The sequence below is a fragment of the Carcharodon carcharias genome, chromosome 15, assembly GCF_017639515.1.
Source record: "Carcharodon carcharias isolate sCarCar2 chromosome 15, sCarCar2.pri, whole genome shotgun sequence".
Taxonomy (NCBI): Eukaryota; Metazoa; Chordata; class Chondrichthyes; order Lamniformes; family Lamnidae; genus Carcharodon; species Carcharodon carcharias.
This window is the reverse complement of record NC_054481.1, coordinates 57,315,377-57,337,046: the sequence shown is the minus strand read 5'-3', so window position 1 is coordinate 57,337,046 and position 21,670 is coordinate 57,315,377. Positions and strand designations below refer to the sequence as shown.

General features: G+C 42.3%; 1 protein-coding gene across 2 annotated transcripts in view; it reads right to left on the bottom strand.

Annotated features, from left to right (window-relative positions):
• Window positions 1-21,670, bottom strand: part of LOC121288054 (myosin phosphatase Rho-interacting protein-like) — a 235,057-nt gene that overhangs the window by 186,117 nt on the left and 27,270 nt on the right. For both annotated transcript variants that reach the window (XM_041206333.1, XM_041206334.1), the window contains exons 2-3: window positions 6,250-6,327; window positions 278-343 (exon numbers count right to left, since the gene is read on the bottom strand). In XM_041206333.1, coding sequence (XP_041062267.1) covers window positions 278-343; window positions 6,250-6,327 — 144 coding nt within the window. The remainder of the gene's footprint in view (window positions 1-277; window positions 344-6,249; window positions 6,328-21,670) is intronic.

Below are 21,670 nucleotides of genomic sequence, written 5' to 3'. Positions count from 1 at the left end.
CATTTGAAATAAAGGTACATTGAAGTTTCACTGTGAATTAACAGCACGCATCACGAAATATAGAGAGGGTGAACTGCAATTAAACCAAGAAATGGCCATGGCTACTGCATCATAACAAAGATAACACAGGATCAGGAAAAAAAAGGAGAGTGAAGATTAAGAAATAAAGAAGCAAATTGCAATTAAACACTTCCAAAACTCACCTGACACAAAAAGATTCATAACATCTACATACCAACCACCTGAGTCTAAACTAGATATAAACAAGTGAACTTACCGAGTCATCCAATGCATAACGTAGTAAGCCGTGCTCGTACAGGAGAAAAAATCTTCTCTGCCACTTCTGTAAGATAGATTTTGGTGTTTTCAATGTTACATAGTGTTTCAGTCAATAAATAAAAATCTGTGATCAAGTTACTTTGTGCAGCGAAAGATATGCCAATTTTTGTGCAGGGGAGAGGGGGTATTGATGAGATTCTATGAGATTCAATAACAGTGTCAAAATGAACAGCAGAAAGCCAGTTCCAGGTCATAAAAAATGTGATGAAAATCTCTCTTGGTCATGCTACATCACCACAAATACCAATCAATTACCAACTACACAATGTGAAGGATGGGGAAAATATATTTTACCCCGTCATGTAAACAGCAAATAACGAAAGCGTGACCTTGCGGAAGACAACACCAAACACATGCTGTATAAGTTGACCTCTGAAGCCTTGAAAAATCCCTCCAAAAATGGGGGGGTCAACTTGTATGCTGAGTATAAAAGTGAACTGCCAGTGTAGGTGTGGGTAGTCACCATCTTTGTTGTTGAAGCTGCATTCATTCAGGCAATTGCAGAGTATTTCATCACACTTCTGACTTGTACTTGAGAAAACCCAGCCTCTGACCTGTTCTCGCAGCCACAGTATTTATGTGGTTGGTCCAGTTAAGTTTCTGGTTAGTTGAAACCTCCATGATGTTAATGATGGTGGATTAAGCAATAGTAATGCCGTTGAACATTAAAAGGAGGTGGTTATATTTTCTTTTGTTGGAGATGGTCATTGCCTGGGACTTGTGTGGCATGAATGTTACTTGCCACTTATCAGCACAAGTCCAAATATTGTCCAAGTCTTGTTGCATGTGGGCATGGACTGCTTCAGTATCTGAGGATTTGTGAATGGTCCTGAACATTGTGCAATCATCAGTGAATACCTCCACCTGACCTTTGCTGGAGGGAGGTCATTGATGAAGCAGCTGAACATGATTAGGCCAAGGATACTGCCCTGAGGAGCTCCTGTACTGAGTCCTAGGGGTGAGATAATTGGTCTCCAGCAACCATCTTCCTTTGTGCTAGGTATGACTCAAACCAGCGGAGAGTTTTCCCCCTAATTCCCATTGACTCCAGTTATGCTAGGGCCCCTTGATGCAACACTCAGTCAAACACTGCCTTGATATCAAGGGGAGTCAGTCTCACCTCACCTCTGGAATTCAGTTCTTTTCTCCATGTTTGGACTAAGGCTGTTATGAGGTCCAAAACTGAGTGCCCCTGGAGGAACCATACGAACATGCAAACATATGATTTAGAGACAGGAGGCGGCCATTCGGCCCCTGGAGTCTGATCTGCCATTCAATAAGATCAAGTCTGATCTGATTGTGGCATCAGCTGCACATTCCGCCTGCCCCCGATAACCTCTGACTCCCTTGTCAACCAAAACTGAGCATCAGTAAGCAGGTTACTGCTGTATAAGTACCGCTTGACAACACTTTCACTGACACCTTTCATCAGTCCATCTGATGATCAAGAGTAGACTGATGGAACAGTAATTGTCTGGATTGGACTTGCCCTCCTTTTTGTGGACAGGACATACCTGGGCAACTTTCCACTTTGTCCAATGGACACAGTATTGTAGATGTACTGGAAGAACTTAGCTGGGCACAGTGCTAGTTCTGGAACACAAGCCTTCAGTACCACAGCCAGAATGTCATCGCCTTTGCTGTATCCACTGCACTCAGGCTTTTCTTGATACGTCGAGTGAATTGGCTGAAGAATGGCATCTGCAATGGTAGGATTGTCTGGGGAGGGAAGGAGTTGGGAAGAAGCTCCTTCGCTCGGCAGTTCTGGTTGAAGATGGTTGCAAAGGCTTCAGCAAAGTTTTTGCATTCACAATCTGGGCTCTGTCATCATTCAGAATGGGAACATTTATGGCATTTCCTCCACCTGTTTAGTTGTCCACCACCATTCATGGCTGGATGTGGCAGGACTGCAGAGCTTTGAACTAATCCGTTGGTTGTGGGATTGCTTAGTTCTGCTTATAGCATGTTGCTTTCACTGTATTGCATAAATATAAAACAGTGTTGGAGCTTCACCAGGCGGGCAGCTCTCCCAATTTTGGCACAAGTCCCCAGATGTTTGTGAAGAGGGCTTTGCAGGGTCAGTTGGGCTAGGTGTGCCACTGTCATGTCCAGTCTCTAGATCAATGCCACATGATCTGGTTTTATTCTTACTTAACTCTTTTGTAACAGTTTGATATTACGGAGTAGCTTGCTAGGCCATTCCAGAAGGCAATTAAGAGGCAACTACATTGCTGTGGGTCTGGAGTCACATGTAGACCAGATCAACTTAAGGCAGCAGGTTTCCTCCCAGAAAGCGAATCGGCAAACCAGATGGATTTTCACAACAATCCAGTAGTTTCATAGTCACCATTATGGAGACTGGCTTTTTATTCCAGATTTATTAATTAATTGAATTTAAATTTCCAGCTGAATGGCGAGAGTTGAAATCATGGCTCCAGAGTATTAGTCCAAGCCCCTGGATTACTAGCCCAGTAACAGAACCAGTATACTATTATTCCTAAACAAAAACAGAATTACCTGGAAAAACTCAGCAGGTCTGGCAGCATCGGCGGAGAAGAAAAGAGTTGACGTTTCGAGTCCTCATGACCCTTCGACAGAACTAGTTCATGAGGACTCGAAACGTCAACTCTTTTCTTCTCCGCCGATGCTGCCAGACTGCTGAGTTTTTCCAGGTAATTCTGTTTTTGTTTTGGATTTCCAGCATCCGCAGTTTTTTTGTTTTTATACTATTATTCCTGTCTCAGTCAACGTCATTGCTCCTGTGACAATCACATGATGCATTATTTCAATAACTTGCTTTGCTAATCAAGATGGATACATCAATTGTTTGTTTCAGATGCAGTAGAACAATGATAAATATCAAAAACTGCAATATAGCTCCCAGGCCAGCATACCAGGCAGAATGTCCTTATGTTTGAGACCACAGAGGCTGGGTGGGGGAGTGGTGGATACTGTGAGTTAAGGGGTGAAGGTATAATGTGGACCTCAGAAGAATTAGTTGGGAAGGGAGAAGGATGAAAAGTTCTGACGTCTAGCAGCATTTTGGAAAGAAGTCTGGACAAGATGCACTGAAAGGCAATGAATTATTTTGCGATTCTATACAGGAACATAAAGTCATGGCTTCAGATACTAACAGAGATAAACTGGCTATTTCAGTAATTTTCCAGCTCATTTTCAAGATGTGGAAAGACAAGAAATCAAAATCAATTCTGTATATAAAATTGGGATTTATTTATTTCAATCAAAATGTTTTTGTTCAGACTAGAAGGATGATTTAACAACACAGTCTGAAAGACAAATTTAAAAAGTTCTGTTTTCAGGTAAAGTTCAAAACTATCTTCCTTGTTGTAACTTCAGAAATCCATGTTTAGGGACACAGCTAATAATTTACAACATTTCATACTTAAGATTTCAAAACAATTATTTACATAAAAATATAATGAAGAAGTTATGAAACAATACCAAAATCTCCACCTCCCCATGTGGCTAAACGCAAAGATTTCCTCCCTTATCAGCAATGCCCGTCTCCAGAGCCCTCTGTTATCAAATTCAAAGATCTCATCCCATGTCCCCAACCCCAGTACTCCAAAAAAAAGTCTCTTTCACTACTACAGGAACTCCAACTTCTCTATTGTATCCAGTACTATGGTATCCTTTGACTCCACCATGTGTAATGCCCCAAGTTATTTCGCAGCACATATGGTTGAGAGATGTGTCCATCGCACCTCAGGTGACACACATGCAAATTTCTTCATGACACTTGAAAGGTATAAAAGCCAAATCTCTTTATTTTAACCCCATGCCATCGCACTAATCAATATTAATGCCTTTGTATTTCCCCGTCCTGACAGCAGTAGGGACATTGCATACCCTTCCTTACTGGCTAAAACTTACAAAACAGCCTGCCCAGATCCTATGGCCTGACATGGAGCTTATCTCTGGCTATTCTCATTTTCCTTCTGAGAGGGTAGCTTGTGAGCTTAGAGATATTATGGTATAATCTCTGGCTTCATGCTGGATAATTGTGATTTTGAATCCCAGGGTGATACCACAACTCCACCCAGTCTACCAGCAATTGAGCATCCTCATGAGAAGTGTAAACACTGACACACCCACTGCACTCACGCAGCTGGTGCACTTAAAAACCAAGGCTGAGGAGGAAAAGATTTTTTAAAAAAATCAACCTCCCTAATAAGATACCTATCAGTCGACTGCTGTGGTGCTGAACATAACTCCTTCATTGCTGAAGGAGACCAAAGGTGAAGGGAGAAAAAATTAAAACAGAATAACTCACACTGCTTGCATTGTACTCATACAGATGCCATTCACCTTGTGGGGAAGACTCCAAATTTCACGGTGGGGAGTTCTCTCTCACAGTTTCCACATGCTGTATGTGGCAGTGCGCCTCATCCATATAAAGCACATATCACCTGGAGTGGGCCCCATCATTAAACGCAACATGAGCCCCATTTGGCAGACTCCTCTCTGCAAATATGCTTATAATATTCTCTATTAATAGCAGCTACTGTCCCAGCAATATCCATCAGATATCTGAAACACATCAAAGACCATAAGACCATAAGACATAGGAGCAGAAATTAGGCCATTCGGCCCATCAAGTCTGCTCCGCCATTCAATCATGACTGATAAGTTTCTCAACCCCATTCTCCCGCCTTCTCCCCGTAACCTTTGATCCCCTTACCAATCAAGAACCTATCCATCTCGGTCTTAAATACACTCAATGACCTGGCCTCCACAGCCTTCTGTGGCAATGAATTCCATAGATTCACCACTCTCTGGCTGAAGAAGTTTCTCCTCATCTCTGTTCTAAAAGGTCTTCCCTTTACTCTGAGGCAGTGCCCTCGGGTCCTAGTCTCTCCTACTAATGGAAACATCTTCCCCATGTCCACTCTATCCAGGCCTTTCAGTATTCTGTAAGTTTCAATCAGGTCCCCCCCTCATCCTTCTAAATTCCATCGAGTACAGACCCAGAGTCCTCAAACGTTCCTCATATGTTAAGCCTTTCATTCCTGGGATCATTCTCATGAACCTCCTCCAGGGCCAGCACATCCTTCCTGAGATACAGGACCCAAAATTGCTCACAATATTCTAAATGTAGTCTGACCAGAGCCTTATAAAGCCTCGGCAGCACATCCCTGCTTTTATATTCTAGTCCTCTCGAAATAAATGTCAACATTGCATTTGCCTTCTCAACTACTGCGTCAACCTGCAAGTTAACCTTAAGAGAATCCTGGACTAGGATTCCCAAGTCCCTTTGCACTCCAGATTTCTGAATTCTCTCCCCATTTAGAAAAAAGTCTATGCCTCTATTCTTCCTACCAAAGTGCATGACCTCACACTTCTCCACATTGTATTCCATCTGCCACTTCTTTGCCCATTCTCCTAACCTGTCCAAATCCTTCTGCAGCCTCCCCGCCTTCTCAATACTACCTGTCCCTCCACCTATCTTTGTATCATCTGCAAACTTAGCCATGATGCCCTCAGTTCCTTCATCTAGATCATTAATGTAGAGTGAAAAGTTGCGGTCCCAGCACTGACCCCTGCGGAACTCCACTAGTCACTGGCCGCCATCCTGAGAAGGACCCCCTTATCCCCACTCTCTGCCTCCTGCCAGACAGCCAATCTTCTATCCATGCTAGTACCTTGCCTCTAACACCGTGGGCTCCTATCTTATTGAGCAGCCTCCTGTGCGGCACCTTGTCAAAGGCCTTCTGGAAGTCCAGATAGATAACATCCTTGTCAAAGCTTTGTCTAAACTATTCGTTACCTCCTCAAAGAATTCTAACAGATTTGTCAGGCATGACCTCCCCTTGATGAAACCAAAGGCAGGATACAAAGTTTGATTCTTAAGAGCAGTTAATTAACTGACAAAAAGACTCTTCAACTTACCCTTGATCGTTGCACTGGATTTTCAAAGTCAGTTCCTTCAGGAGCCAACAATAACCAGCCCCCATAGATAGGTTTTGCCTGAAATATAGAAAGCAGGTCAAATTAAACAAAAAACTATAAGAGTCATAACTGAGATAATTACATAATTTAGAATGTTTCCTCTCCTATTTTCTACCTTTTTCTTGAAAGTACTTATCCTTGCTAGGGTATCATCCCTTATGGTATCTCGCTGAAGTGGGAATTTTACCTTCAAGATAGATAGTGTGTGGAGGCCTATTCCATTTTATGGGGCACCATAATCCCTAAACCTGCCCTTGTCTGATGTCGCCACCTTCCTCCACCACCACCACCTCCCTCAAACATCCACACTTTTCCTCCAGAAGGTACCACCATAGTGATAGTGGTGGAATTTTCTGAATTCTTAACACAGAGCTGTTGAGGCCAATTGTAGTGCCGTCACTACTGTCTACAGATTGGAGTCTAAATTTGGGATCTTCAATTTGGGATGGCTCAAGCCCGGACCACAGAAGTCTGTGAATAAATATTCAGAAAAAGCACAGCCTATTAGCCAAATATTTAAAATGAATGCAATAAAAATGGAATTCGGTGAGCCCAACACAACACACCCTCCCAGCCAGTCCAATGCAGCATGCAAGGCTGTGCACCCCAGTTAGCCAAGTCCTGATCCAGATGGCAGATGCCAAGTTCTATGCCAAATATAAGTTTCCAGCTCTTAAGGAAATCCTCCTTACAGCTGATGCAACTCCACCTCAACATTCCATATTAGCCTAAATACAGGGTAGAGGTATCAGTCGCAAAGCTTCACATCCATTTTTGCTGCTCATAAACTCCATTAGTGATTGGAACCTATTCCTTTGTATAGCTCAAGCACAGAATTAACTGCCACTTGAACCAGGGCACAGCATATTCATTAAGTCTCAACAATATCATGGGCTTATCACCTGACAGTCATCACATAAAATCTAGATTTTCCTGTATTTTTAAACAGCCCTCCAGCATAAATGACATAACTATCTTTGTTATTGTTGCCTCCAGTTCTAGTTGCACCCTGTGGCTCTACCACCCAATACTTTATTGAACACCCCTGACTCCAAATTATCCAATATTCATTCATCTGAACCAGTTATTTCCGGTGACATTTGGATAATCAAGTGTATAGTTGCTGCAGATGAAGTAATTCAACTGAAATAGTGGATATCAGTGGAAATGGATACTAAAATAACTGAAAATGCATTATGAAAATGCATGCCTTCATTTTTACTGCTGATATTCATTAATGCTCCAATCAACTCTTCTGTCAGTAATTGTCTCTTTATACTCTTTTGAGTATGCCAAATGAGCAAAATAAACTAATTAACTGATGAATCACCTCTAAAAGGGGTACTGTAACAAAAACAAAACGTTAAAGGAAACCTGAATGAAACTAAAATGTCATTTTGGATGGAGAGAATGTACTCTAGCCCCTGCGACACCCACCAGTAGCAGAAGGCCTCAAGCGTAGCAGTGGACACTGTGTACTCCCTTTCCAGGGACACCCAGGGTTTAGAGTAAACTAATTAACAAATTAACTAATAAACAAGTTAACAGCCCCTTAAAGGGGCAATGTACCAAGACAAAATTTTAAGGAAACTTATCAAATTAAATTCAAATAATATTCCAGGGCTGATGATGCACTCCAGCCCCTGTGGCCCCATTGGTCACTGAAGGCCTCAAGCATATCAGCTTAGTCCCTGGAATGTTCTAGACAATGACCACACGTGCAGGAAAAGTCGTCAGTTGCAGCAGCTTGAGCTCTGGGTTTCGGATCTTGAGCAGCAGCTGGTGTCACTGTGGTACATTCATGAGGCTGAGAGTTTTCATGGGTAGCATCTTAATAGCAGTTTAAATGTATGCAAATGTAAAGGAAGTTGGTGACTGCCAGGCAGTGCAGGAGTCCCCCCGAGTCTATCTTGCTCTCCAACCATTATTTAGTTGTGCATACTGAGTAATGGCTCCTCTGGGGAATGCAGGCAGAACCAAGTTCACGGCATCACAGCTGAGTCAGCTGTACAGGGGGTTGCTGCTGAAAGGCAATGAAGGAACAGTGGTAGGGGATTCAATAGTTAAGGAACCAAACAGGTGTTTCTGCAGTCACAGACAAGAGTCCAGGATGGTATGTTGCCTCCCTTCTGGCAGGGTTAAGAATATCACTGAGTGGCTGCAGAGCACTCTTGGGCAAGGGGGGGAGGGAGGGGAAAGGGTGGGGTGAACAGCCAACAGTCATGGTCCACATTGGTACCAATGGCATTGGCAGAAAGGGGAATGAGGTCCTGCAAGCACATTTTAGGAAACTAGGAAAGAAACTAACAAGGAATTATCTCAAAGTTGCAATCTATGGATTACTCTCCTATATCATACCCTAGTGAGTATAGAACTAGGTGGATAGAGCAGTTAAATACATGGCTGGAGAGATGGTGCAGAAGGGAGGGGGGCTGATTCAGGGGCAGATGAGAGCTGTAGAAGATGGGCTGCACCTGAACAGAGCTGGGACCAATGTCCTTGTGGGGTGATTTACTAGTGTTATTGGGGCAGGTTTAAACTAACTTAGCAGGCATGTGGGAACTAGGATGTAATATTACAGAGGAAAAACAAGGTGCACAAAGAATTGGGTGAGGCAGATAGCACAAGAGTAGGAAATAGTAAAGTAATCTATGCGGCTAGAGTAAGGGGGAGTGCAGTAAGGTCTAAATTAGGTCTATTATGCGTGGATCTGAACACAGAGTATGTTAATGTTGGTGAGCTACAGGCTCAGATAGCCACATGGAAATGTGCCATGGTGATAACATAGAAACATAAAAAATAGGAGCAGGAGTAGGTCATTCGGCCTTCTAGCCTGCTCCGCCATTCAATGTGATCATGGCTGATCCTCTGTCTCAACGCCATACTCCCGCACTCTCCCATACCCCTTGACACCTTTAGAGTCCAGAAATCTATCTTTTTCCTTCTTAAATATATTAAGTGACTTGGCATCCACAGCCTTCTGTGGTAGAGAATTCCACAGGTTCATCACCCTCTGAGTGAAGAAATTTCTCCTCATCTCAGTCGTAAATGGCCTACCCTGTATCCTGAGACGGTGGCCCCTTGTTCTAAACCTCCCAGCCAGAGGAAACATCATCCCTGCATCCATTCTGTCCATTCCTGTCAGAATTTTATATGTTTCAATGAGATCTCCTCTGATTCTTCTGAACTCCAGTGAATACGGGTCTAGTCAGCCCAATCTCTCCTTATACGGCAATCCTGCCATCCCAGGAATCAATATGGTGAACCTTCACTGCACTCACTCTATGCAAGTATATCCTTTCTTAGGTAAAGAGATCAAAACTGCACACAATACTCCAGGTGTGTTCTCACGGAGGGCTTGTGCAACTGCAGTAAGACATCCTTGCTCCTGTGTTCAAGTCATCTTGTAATGAAGGCCAACATACCATTCGCCTTCTTAACCTGCAAACCTGTTTTCAATGATTGGTGTACAAGGACACACAGGTCCCTTTGTACATCAACATTTCCCAATCTATCACCATTTAAATAATACTCTGCCATTCTGTTTTTCCTACTGAAGTGGATAACTTCACAGTTATCCACATTATACTGCATCTGCCATGTACTTGCTCAATCACAACCTGTCTAAATCACCTTGAAGCCTCTTAACACCCTCCTCACCACTCACATTTGCACCAAGTTTCGTGTTGTCAGCAAACTTGGAACTATTACATTTGGTTCCCTCACCCAAATCATTGATATATATTGTAAATAGCTGGGGCCCAAGCACTGATCCCTGCGGTACACCACTAGACACCGCATGCCGTTACAAAAAAGATCCATTTATTCCTACTCTGTTTCCTGTCTGCTAACCAATTCTCAATCCTTGCCAATATGTTACTCCCAGGCCCGTGTGCTTTAATTTGCACACTAACGTCTTATGTGGGACTTAATCAGAAGCTTTCTGAAAATCCAAATACACCACATCCACTGGTTCTCCCTTATTTATTCTGCTGGTTACATCCTTGAAAAACTAGTAAGTTTATCAAACACGATTTTCCTTCCACAAATCCATGCCAACTTATTGATCCCATTGATTTTTTTTCTTTTTACGTGTCCTGTTATCACAGCCTTGTTAGGCTAACCGGTCTGTAATTCCCCGTTTTCTCCCTCCCTCCTTTTTAAATAGTGGGGTTACATTTGCCACCCTCCAATCTGCCAGGACTGTTCCAGAATCCACAGAATTTTGGGAGATGACAACCAATGCATCCGCTATCTCCGTGGCCACCTTCTTTAGTAGCCTGGGATGTAGATTATCAGGCCCTGGGGATTTATCGGCTTTCAGTCCCATTAATTTCTCTAGCACTATTGTTTTAGTAATACTAATTTCCTTCAAATTCTTCCTTCTCACTAGACCCTTGGCTCCCGAGCATTTCTGAGAAGTTATTTGTGTCTTCCTCCATGAAGACAGAACTAAAATAGTTGCTTAATTGTTCTGCCATTTCCTTGTTCTCTATTATAAATTCTCCGTTTTGCATTGTAAAGGACCTACATTTGTCTTCACTAATCTTTTTCTTTTTACATTCTTAAAGAAGCTTTTACAAAAGTCTGCTTTTATGTTCCTTGCAAGTTTACTCTCATATTCTATTTTTCCCATCTTATTCAATCGCTTGGTCCTCCTTTGCTGAATTCTAAACTGGTCCCAATCCTCAGGCTTGCTACTTTTTCTAGCAACTTTATATGACTCCTCTTTGGATCTAATACCATCCTTAATTTTTTTGGTTAGCCATGGTTGAGCCACTTTTCCTGTTGTGTTTTTGCACCAGAAAGGAATGTATAGCTGTTGCAATGCAAACTTTCATTCCTTAAATATTAGCCATTGCCTATCCACCTTTTGCCTATTGCCTTTTAATGAAGTTCCTTAATCTATTTTAGCCAACTCATGCCTCATACCTTCGTAGTTTCCTTTGTTTAGATTAGGGACCCTAGTTTCGGATAGGATTACTTCAATTTCCATCTTAATGAAGAATTCTATCATCTAGTCACTCTTCCCTAAAGTGCCCCGCACAACAAGATTAATTAACCCCTTCTCATTGCACGATATCAAATCTTGGATAGCCTGTTCCCTAGTCGGTTCCCCGACATATTGGTCTAAAAAACCATCACATATACACGTCAGGAATTTATCCACCATAGTATTATTGCTAATTTGATTTGCCCAGCCTATATGTAAATTAAAGTCACCCATGATTACTGTAACACTCTTGTTACATGCATCTCTAATTTCCTGTTTAATGCCATTCCCTACCTTACCACAATGGTTTAGTGGCCTATAAACAACTCACACTAGTGTTTTCCACCCCTTGTTGCTTCTTAGCTCCACCCAGACTGATTCTACATCTAGGATTTTCTGAGCCCCCTCTCTCACTGTTGCACTGATTTCATCCCCAACTAACAATGCCATCCCGTCTCCTCTTCCTTTTTGCCTGCCCATCCTAAGTATTGAGTACCCTTGGTTATTTAGTTCCCAGCCTTGGTCACGCTGCAGCCATGTCTCCATAGTCGCAATCATATTGTGCCTGTTTACATCTATTTGAACTGTTAATTCGTCTACCTTATTGTGAATGTGCCATGCATACAGATATAGCATGTTTAGACTTGTCTCTTTAACATTTTGACTTTTTTTTTAATGTTAAGGTCCTATTTGTTGGTAGCCCTTGAATCCTCCACCTTCCACTTTGCTTTCTATTTTTCTGTCTTTCACTCCTAGCTTTGTTTCCCCCTCTTGTGTCTCCTGCTCAGGTTCCCATCCTCCGCTACTCTAGTTTAAACACTGCTCCACAGTGCTAGCAAATAGCCCCAGGGGGATTTTGGTCCTAGTTGCTGCTGGGGTGCAACCCATCCACCTTGTACAGGTCCCGTCCTCCCCAGAATTGGTTCAGGAATCTAGATCCCTCTCTCCTACACCATCTCCCCAGCTATGTATTCATCTGGTCTATTCTCCTATTCCTAATCTTGCTAGCACGTGGCACTGGGAGTAATCCTGAGATTACTACCTTTGAGGTCCTGCTTTTTAATTTATTTCCTAGCTCCCCATATTCTGCTTTCAGGACTTCATCCCTCTTTTTACCTATGTCATTAGTACTGATATGGACCATGACCTCTGTCTGTTCACCCTCCCCCTTCTGAATGTCCTGCAGCCGCTCAGTGACATCCTTGACCCTGGCACCAGGAAGGCAACATACCATCTTGGTGTCACATCTGTGGCCACTGAAATGTATATCTGTTCCACTTACGATAGAATCCCCTGTCACTATTGCTCTCCCATTCTTTTTTTCTCTCACCCCTGCCCCATGCAACTGAGCTACTTTGCCACGGACTTGGTTTCTCAGGGGAATGCAACAAGAGTCATCTTCACCAGAAGTATCCAAAACGGAAAATCTTTCAGAGAGGGAGATGGACACAGGGGACTCCTGCACTAATTCACAATGGGATTGCAGATTCTTAGCTACTGAATGGAATTCCACAGAATGGGTGTGAGAAGAAACCCATTCTATCACAAAGAGATGTAAATGGATGAAACTCAAACACTATTGTGCGTCAATGCTCAAGTTGTCAAGGACCATTTATTTGGACATTGGAAAATCAAATACGATGATCACCTGACAGAAACTAGGCTGTGATAACGAATGCTTATTAACACACAAAAAGATCCTGAAGGGTACGGACAGGATAAATAGGGAGAAACTGTTCCCACTCAAGCAAACATCAAGAACTAGAGGGCACAGATTCAAATTAATTGTAAATGTGATGTGAGGAAAAGATTTTTCACCCAGAAGGTGGTTGGAGTCTGGAACAAACTTCCTGAAAGGGTGGTGAAGCTAGGTTCAATCAAGGTATTCAAAAGGGAATTGGGTTGATACCTGAAAAGAGACAATGTGCCAGGTTACAGGGTTAAAGCAGAGGAGTGGGACTAGGTGGAATGCTCTTTCAGAGAGCCAGTGCAGACTCAGTGGGCCGAATGGCCTTATTCTGCACTGTAAAGATAATATGACTCCCTGCCTAGTGCTTTTACTGTATCTGGCGGTCACCCATTCCCTTTCTAACTGTGCATTCTTTACCTGTGGTGTGACCACCTCACTACATGCCATCCACAAAGATCTCATTCTTGTGGATGCTCCACAGTGACTCCAGTTGCAGCTCCAGCAAAACAGATTTCAAGTAGCTGCAGCCGGAGACACTTCCTGCACGTGGTCGCCCTGGACACGAAGTGACTTCCCACATTGCAGGGGAGGAGCATTCCACTTAGCCAAGCTGCCCTATGACTTACCTCCTTCACTTTTACTTCCTCTAGTTTAGAGAATATTAAGGACAGAAGAAATACTTACCAAAGCCGCTGCTCTTCTTACTGAGGAAAGGTAGAAAATGAAAGGATCCCTCCTTCCCTCTTCATCAAACTCCCTCCCTCACCAAACTCCAACTTAAACACTCTAATGTATCCCAAAGCAGCACTCCAGTGAGGCGTGGTTCACAAAAGGGTAAAACTGGGTTCTAAATATTCCTGTATACACGGTATTCAAGAAAGATAGGGAAGGAAGGAAAGAAAGTGGGAGGGGTAGCAATATTAAGGAGAGCATTATAGTGCTGGGGTGAAAGAGACGATGTCTTAAGGGGTCAAGGGTAGAATCCATTTGGTTAGAACTAAGAAACAATAGAGGTACCATTGAACTAAATTCTACAGGCCACTAACCAGTGGGAAATAAATTGAGAAATAAATTCACAAGAAAGGACTAGAGGGGAATGGGGGATTTTAATTATCCCAACATAGACCGGGTCAGCAATACTGTAAAGTGCAGAGAGGAGGAAGAGTTTGAAATATGTTCAGGAGAATTTTCTAGATCAGTATGTTTGTAGACCAATGAGAAAAGAGGCATTGCTGGATCTGGCTCCGGGGGATGCGATCAGTCAATCCAATGGGGTGAGAACGGATCTGGCCCTGGTAAACTGAAATCAAAAATTGACAAGCAAAACTCTAATGGAACAATGGGCTGCTTTTACAGATAGTTTGGGTGCAATAGAGATATATTTCGGGGGGGTGGGAGGCCAGTGGTGGGAGCATGGGAAGGTAGAAGAAACAAAGGATGACAAAAGAGATGGAGAGTAAGATGAAGCAGTGAAAGGGTGTATATGACAGATAATATAAAAGAGCACCAGGTTGAATATTGGAAGTTCAGAATGGAAGTCAAAAAGCAAATAAGAGAAGCAAAGAGAGAGAGAGTATGAGAAGAGGCTGACAGTTAACATAAAAGGGAAATTTTTATAACCTTTTTACTATTTATAAGCCTATAAGTTGAGTATAAGGCCCAAAAGGGGATCTGAACATGGAGGCAGTGGGCATGACTAAGATGGTAAATAAACACTTTGTACCTGTCTTTACCAAGGAAGATAATGTTGCACAAGTCACTGTGAACTAGGAGGCAGGTGAGTTATTGGATGAGGTAAAAGATTGATAAGGAGCAGGTATTGGATATGCTGGCTGTACTTAAAGTTGATAAATTGTTATGACTGGATTAGATGCACCCTAGGATACTGAAGGAAGTAGGGTGGAAATTGTAGAGGCTCTGGGCATAATCTTCTAATTTTAGATACAGGGGTGGTACCAGTGGACTGGAGAATTGCAATTGTTACACTTCTTCAGAAAAGAATGCAAAAATAAGCTCGGCAACCACAGGCCAGTCAGATTAATCTTGGTGAAGAGTTTTAGGACAAAATTAGATTAATTAAGAAAAGCCAGCATGGAGTTAAGGGAAAATCTTGTTTAACTAACTTGGCTGAGTTTTATTTTTAAGTTAACAGGGAGGGTGATGATGGTAATGTGGTTGATGTGGTGTACATGGACTTCCAAAAAGCATTTGAGAAAATGCCACATAACAGGTTTGTCAGCAAACTTGGAACTATTACATTTGGTTCCCTCACCCAAATCATTGATATATATTGTAAATAGCTGGGGCCCATGCACTGATCCCTGCGGTACACCACTAGTCACCACATGCCGTTACAAAAAAGATCCATTTATTCCTACTCTGTTTCCTGCCAGCAAAGCTAGAGCCATGAATAAAAAGGGACTTAGAGACATGGATGTGAAATTGTCTGAGTGACAGGAAATGGAGAAAAGTGGTAGATGGTTGCTTCTTGAACTGGAGGAAGTTATGTAGTGGGGTTCCCCAAGGATCGGTGTTAGGATCACTGTTTTTCTTGATCTACATTAACGACCTGCACCTTGGTGTATAGGGCACAATTTCAAAGTTTGTGGACAATACAAAACATGGAAGTATTGTAAACCATGAGCAGGACAGTGTAGAACTTCAAAAGGGCATTGACAAGTTGGTGGAATGGGCAGACATGTGGCAGATGAAGTTCAAAGCAGAGAAATATAAAGTGATCCATTTTGATAGGAAGAACATGGGGACGCAATACAAAATAAAGGGCTTAACTCTAAAAGTGGGTGCAGAGTCAGAAGGACCCAAATGTTTATGTGCATTAGTCATTCAAGGTGGGAGGACAGGTTGAGAGAGCAGTTAAGAAAGCATACAATATCCTAGGCTTTATTAATATGGGCATAGAGTACAAGAGCAAGGATTTTTTAAATTCTTTCATGGGACGTGGGCCTCGCTGGCTAGGTCAGCATTTATTGCCAACCTCTAATTGTATTTGAAAAGGTGGTGGTGAGCTGCCTTCTTGAACCACTGCAGTCCATTTGGTGTAGGTAAACCCATGGTCATGTTAGGAAGGAGTTCCAGGATTTTGACCCAGCAACAGTCAAGGAAAGGTGATAGAGTTCCAAGTCAGAATAGTGTGTGGTTAAGAGGGAAACTTGCAGGTTCCCATGCATCTGCTGCCCTTGTCCTTCTAGGTGGTAGATGTTGCAGGTTTGTAAGCTGCTGTTGAAGGAGCCTTGGTGGGTTGCTGCAGTGCACATTGTAGATGACACACCACTGTGTGTTGGTGGTGGAGCGAATGGATATTGAAGGCGGTGGATGGGGTGCCAATCAAGCAGGCTGCTTTGTCTTGGATGGTGTTGAGTTTCTTGAGTGTTGTTGGAGCTGCACTCATACAAACAAGTGGAAAGTGCTCCTGACATGTGCCTTGTAGATGGTGGATAGGCTTTGGGAGTCTTTGTTGGAGATGGTCTTTGCCTGGCACAAATGTTACTTGCCGTTTATCAGCCCAAGCCTGTCTCTTTCCAAGTCTTGCCACATATGGGCACGGACTGCTTGTGCAATCATCAGCAAACATCCCCACTTCTGACCTTATAATGGAGGCAAGGTCAATGATGGTCCTTGGACACTTGTTGAACTTGTATAAGTCACTAATTCAGCCTCAGGTACAGTACTGCATCCAGTTCTGGGCAGTGCACTTTTAGGAATAATGTGAAAGCATTAGAGAAGATGCAGAAAAGATTCACGAGAATGGTTCCAGGAATGAGGAACTTCAGTTCTGAAGATATGTTGAAGAAGTTAGGGCTGGTTACCATGGAGAAAAGAAGACTGAAAGGAGATCTAATAGAGGTATTCAAAATTATGAGGGGTCTGGACAGAGCAGATAGGCAGAAACTGTTCCCACTCATGAAAGGATCGAGAACAAGAGGACACAGATTTAAAGTAATTAGGAAAAGAAGCAAAACTGATGAGCAAAATCTTTTTCACATAATGGGCAGTTAGGGTCTGGAACACACTGCCTGAGTGTGGGGTGGAGGCAGGTTCAACTGAAGCATTCAAAAGGAAATTAGACTGTTATCTGAAAACGAAGAATGTGCAGGTTATGAGAAGAAGGTGAGGAAATGGGACTAGGTAAGTTGCTCAATCGGAGAGTCGGTGCAGATACGTTGGGCCAAATGGCCCCCTCCTACGCTGTAACAACTCTGTGATTCTGTAACAGACTTCGAGAGAACAAAGACAAGCTGGTGGAATGGGCAGACATGTGGCAGGTGAAATTTAATGCAGAGAAGTGTGAAGGGGTTCATTTTGGGAGGAAGAAGGAGGAAAGGCAATATAAAATAAAGGATACGATTCTAAAGAGGATGCACAAGCAGAGGGACCTGGGGCTTTTATGCACAAATCATTAAAAGTGCCAATGCTAGTTGAGAAAGTGGTTAATAAAACTTAAGGGATCCTGAGCTTTATAAATAGATGCACAGAGTATAAAGGCAAGGAAATTATGAATCCTTAAAAATAAATCACTGTTTTGACATCAACTGGAGTAGTGTCCAATTCTAGTCACCGCACTTTAGGAAGGATGTGAAGGCATTAGAGAGGGTGCAAAAAAGATTCACAAGAATAGTTCCAGGGATTAGGAATTTGAGTAGTTGGATAGATTGGAGATGCTGGGCTGTTTTCCTTGGACAATAGAAGATTAAGAGGAGATTTGATAGGTGTTCAAAAGAGCAGACAGGGAAAACTGTTCCTGTTAGCTGAGGGATCAAGAACCAGAGGACATCGATTTAAGACGATTGGCAAAAGAAGCAACAGTGGACATGAGGAAAAACTTTTTACAAGGCGAGCGGTTAGGATTTGAATGCACTGCCCAAGACTGGTGAAGGCAGATTCAAACGAGGTCATCAAAAGAAAACTGGATAATTGCCTGAAGGGAGAACTTGCAGGGCTACAGGAAGGTGGTGGTGGAGTGGGATTAGATGAGCTCCTCTTAGAGAGCCAGCATAGGCACAGCAAGCCAAATTGCCTCCTTCTATGCTGTAATAATATTTGCAATAGAGAGAGTGAAACAACTATTCACTAGAATGATTCCTGGGATGAGGGACTTGTCCTATGAATCACAGAATCACAGTGTAGAAGAGGCCCTTCAGCCCATTGAATCTGCACCTACATGTGAGAAACAGCTGACCTACCTACCTAATCCCATTTACCAGCACGTGGCCCATAGCCTTTAATGTTATGACGTGCCAAGTGCTCATCCAGGTACTTTTTAAAGGATGTGAGGCAACCCGCCTCCACCACCCTCCCAGGCAGTGCATTCCAGACCATCACCACCCTCTGGGTAAAAAAGTTTTTCTTCACATCCCCCCTAAACCTCCTTCCCTTCACCTTGAACTTATGCTCCCTTGTGACTGACCCTTCAACTAGGAGGAACAGCTGCTCCCTATCCATCCTGTCCATGCCCCTCATAATCTTGTACACCTCGATCAGGTTGCCCCTCAGTCTTCTCTGCTCCAATGAAAACAACCCAAGTCTATCCAACCTCTCTTCATAACTTAAAATGTTTCATCCCAGGCAACATCCTGGTGAATCTCCTCTGCACCCCCTCCAGTGCAATCACATCCTTTCTATAATGTGGCGACCAGAACTGCAACAGTACTCCAGCTGTGGCCTCACCAAGGTTCTGTACAACTCCAACATGACCTCCCTACTTTTGTAATACCACCTTATGAAGAGATTGAGTAGACCATGCCTATATTCCCTAGGATTTAGAAGAATGAGAGTTGAATTCATTAATCTCTAGCCTTGACTATTCAACGCACTCCTGACTGGTTTCCCCATTCTACCTTCTGTGAGCTTGAGATCATCAAAAGCTTTGTTCCCCATGTCCTTATTTACACTGCCCATTCACCTATCACTCCTGTGCTCTCTGGCCTACACTGGCTCCCAGTCAAGCAACATCTTGATTTTAAGATTCTCATCCTTGTTTTCAGAACCCTTTGTGGCCTCAACCCTCCATACCTCTGTAATCTCCACAACCCCACAACTTCTGAGATGTCTGCACTCCTCTAATCCTGGTCTTTTGAGCATCCCCAGTTTTACTTCATTATTGGTGACCATGCCTTCAGTTGTCTAGGCCCTGAACTCTGGAATTCCCTCTCTAAATCTCTCCAACTCATTACCTCACTTTCTTCCTTTAAGATGTTCCTTAAAACTTACCTCTTTGACCAAATGACCTAATACCACTTTATGTGACTTGTCATCAAATCTGACTTTATAACACTCCTGTGAAGCACCTCAGTTTTATCATGTTAAGTGTGCTACATAAGTAGAGTTATTGTTGAAACAGATACAATCTTAAGGAGCTTGATAAGGGAGATGCTGGGAGGATGTTTTCCCTGGCTGAGAGTCTAGAACTTGGGGTTACAGTTTCAGATTAAGGGGTTATTTAGCACTAACATTGAGAGGAATTTCTTCATTCAAAGGGTTGTGAATCTTTGGAATTGTCTACCCCAGAGAGTTGTGGATACTAGTCTTTGGGTATATAAGATATAGATTGATTGATTTTTCAATACTAAGGGAATCAAGGGATATGGGATCGCGCAGGAAGATTGTCAAGAAGATATAATAATTCACATAATGTTATTGGAATTTATTGTAAATTAGAGCAATAGTGGGATGTGTCTATGTGTCTACATGTGTCTGTGCGTGTGCGAGATTTAATTGAATTAGAGGCAGTTAGTCTGGGTGCTTTGATCTAAGATGAGAGGTTAGGTTTGAAATGTTAATTAGATAAACATGGGGAAGTTTAGAAACATAGGTATCATGGGAACATTTGCATTTTGAAATAAACCAGATTAGATTGTTTTCAAAGGAGGGGTGAAATGTGCCACTTGGCCAGGTGAAGTTTAGAAACTGCGTGTTTATTTTTCGCAAAGATTATTGAAAAAACTTAGGGTTTTATTATCAGGGAGATAAAGTCCGAAGACATAGTGATACAATGGGTATTTGCATTCAAAGGGAAGATATGTATAAAGGAGCAAAGGCTGTGTGCAGGTTAAGGCATTTTTAAGATCTTACAAGTATGAAAAGCCTTCAGTATCTATGCCTCAAGCTGCGGTCTTTAAAGGACTGAGGTTAAGAAAATTCACTTTGAATTCAACTGGAACAGGGTATCATGTTTCTTTGCTTAGGTCTTTTAAAATCTGTGTGTCTTACTGTTGCTTTAACGAAAGTATTACTGGGAGTTAGATTGATTGGGGATTTAGAAGTTATAGTAGTAATTTGTAGATCTATGTATATATTTAAAATCATTTCTCTTATTAACAAATGTTTAATCTGTTTTATAAAGGCCTATAAGACTTGGTGGTCTTATTACTACAGAATTCAAGGCATGCACCTCGAAATTTATACACATTGAAAATTAGTTGTGACAGTTGTTTCAAGTTCCCCTCTGGGATTTGAATAGCTCGGCATTTATCATCTGCTGTGTCATAACAAGATGGAGTTGTAGATCATCAGCCATGACCTTGCTGAATGGCAGAGCAGGCTTGAAAGGCTGAATAGCCTGCTCCTATTTCTTATGTCATTTTATGGAGGGGAGTAAGTCTGCCTGTGGTTACAAAACAGGCTCTTTGATTTCTGAGTTATAGTAGACATTCTACTCAGGTTTGCTTGAATCTTCTCGGCATGGGAATGTATCTTTACATGCACAATATCTAGGTAAAAATGTTGAACAGAAAACGTCTACCACAATATCCTGGCTTACTGTTATCCATCATGTACTATCATGTTCTTGCCTTGAGTAGGTAGAAGGATAGACATGCTAACAGATGAAAACTCAGATTATAAACCAAGAGACAATTTATTTAACGTTAAATCAGGCTGATGAAAACATTCACTAAAAGCAGTATATTTATAGTTGTTTACAAACTTGGCTGCTCCTTGGAGTATTATAACAAATACACTCTTCTTGGGCTATCTCTCACCACAACATTGATCTTTGTGAAGAGCTACTTGCTTTTTATCAGGTGAAACACGTCCACTGAGCCAAATCTAACACAGTCTCTTTGCTGGCCTTAATAATGGATGAGCTGGGCACAAGAGGCCACAGGTAAAACCACTCTCAAATGCCCAGGTAATAGATATCCCTGTTAAAGCAACTGCAAGAAAATGATTGACCCTGCCATCAGCATGACTCAAATTTTCATCTCAGATACACCCGTTAATCATGAATCACCAGCTCAGGATAGTTTGGTTCTTTTATCATTGCCAGAATCCCTCAACAACCTGTTCAAGATCCTGTGAAGGCATGTCAGAGATTATAGATTTCAAAGCCATATTAGATCAACAACTCAACATTTCTTAAATAATAGAGGATACTAGGCCAATCAAACAATCATTTGGACCAAACTATCCATCACAAAATTGCTAATTGCATATGGAAATCCCATGCAGACAACCCATTTAGGTTCTGAGCTATGATACTTTGAACGAGTTAGGCACTATCACTGTGAGAACCTGGGTTTTTAAACCCTTCACATGCCATAACCTGTCTAATCAGGAACTAAGTCAATAACCTAAAAGATAAAAAGGCTCAATTTGTTTGTCACATAGAACACCACTGCAAAATATGGAAATGTCCAGCAAGGCATCAAATGCACTCTAGA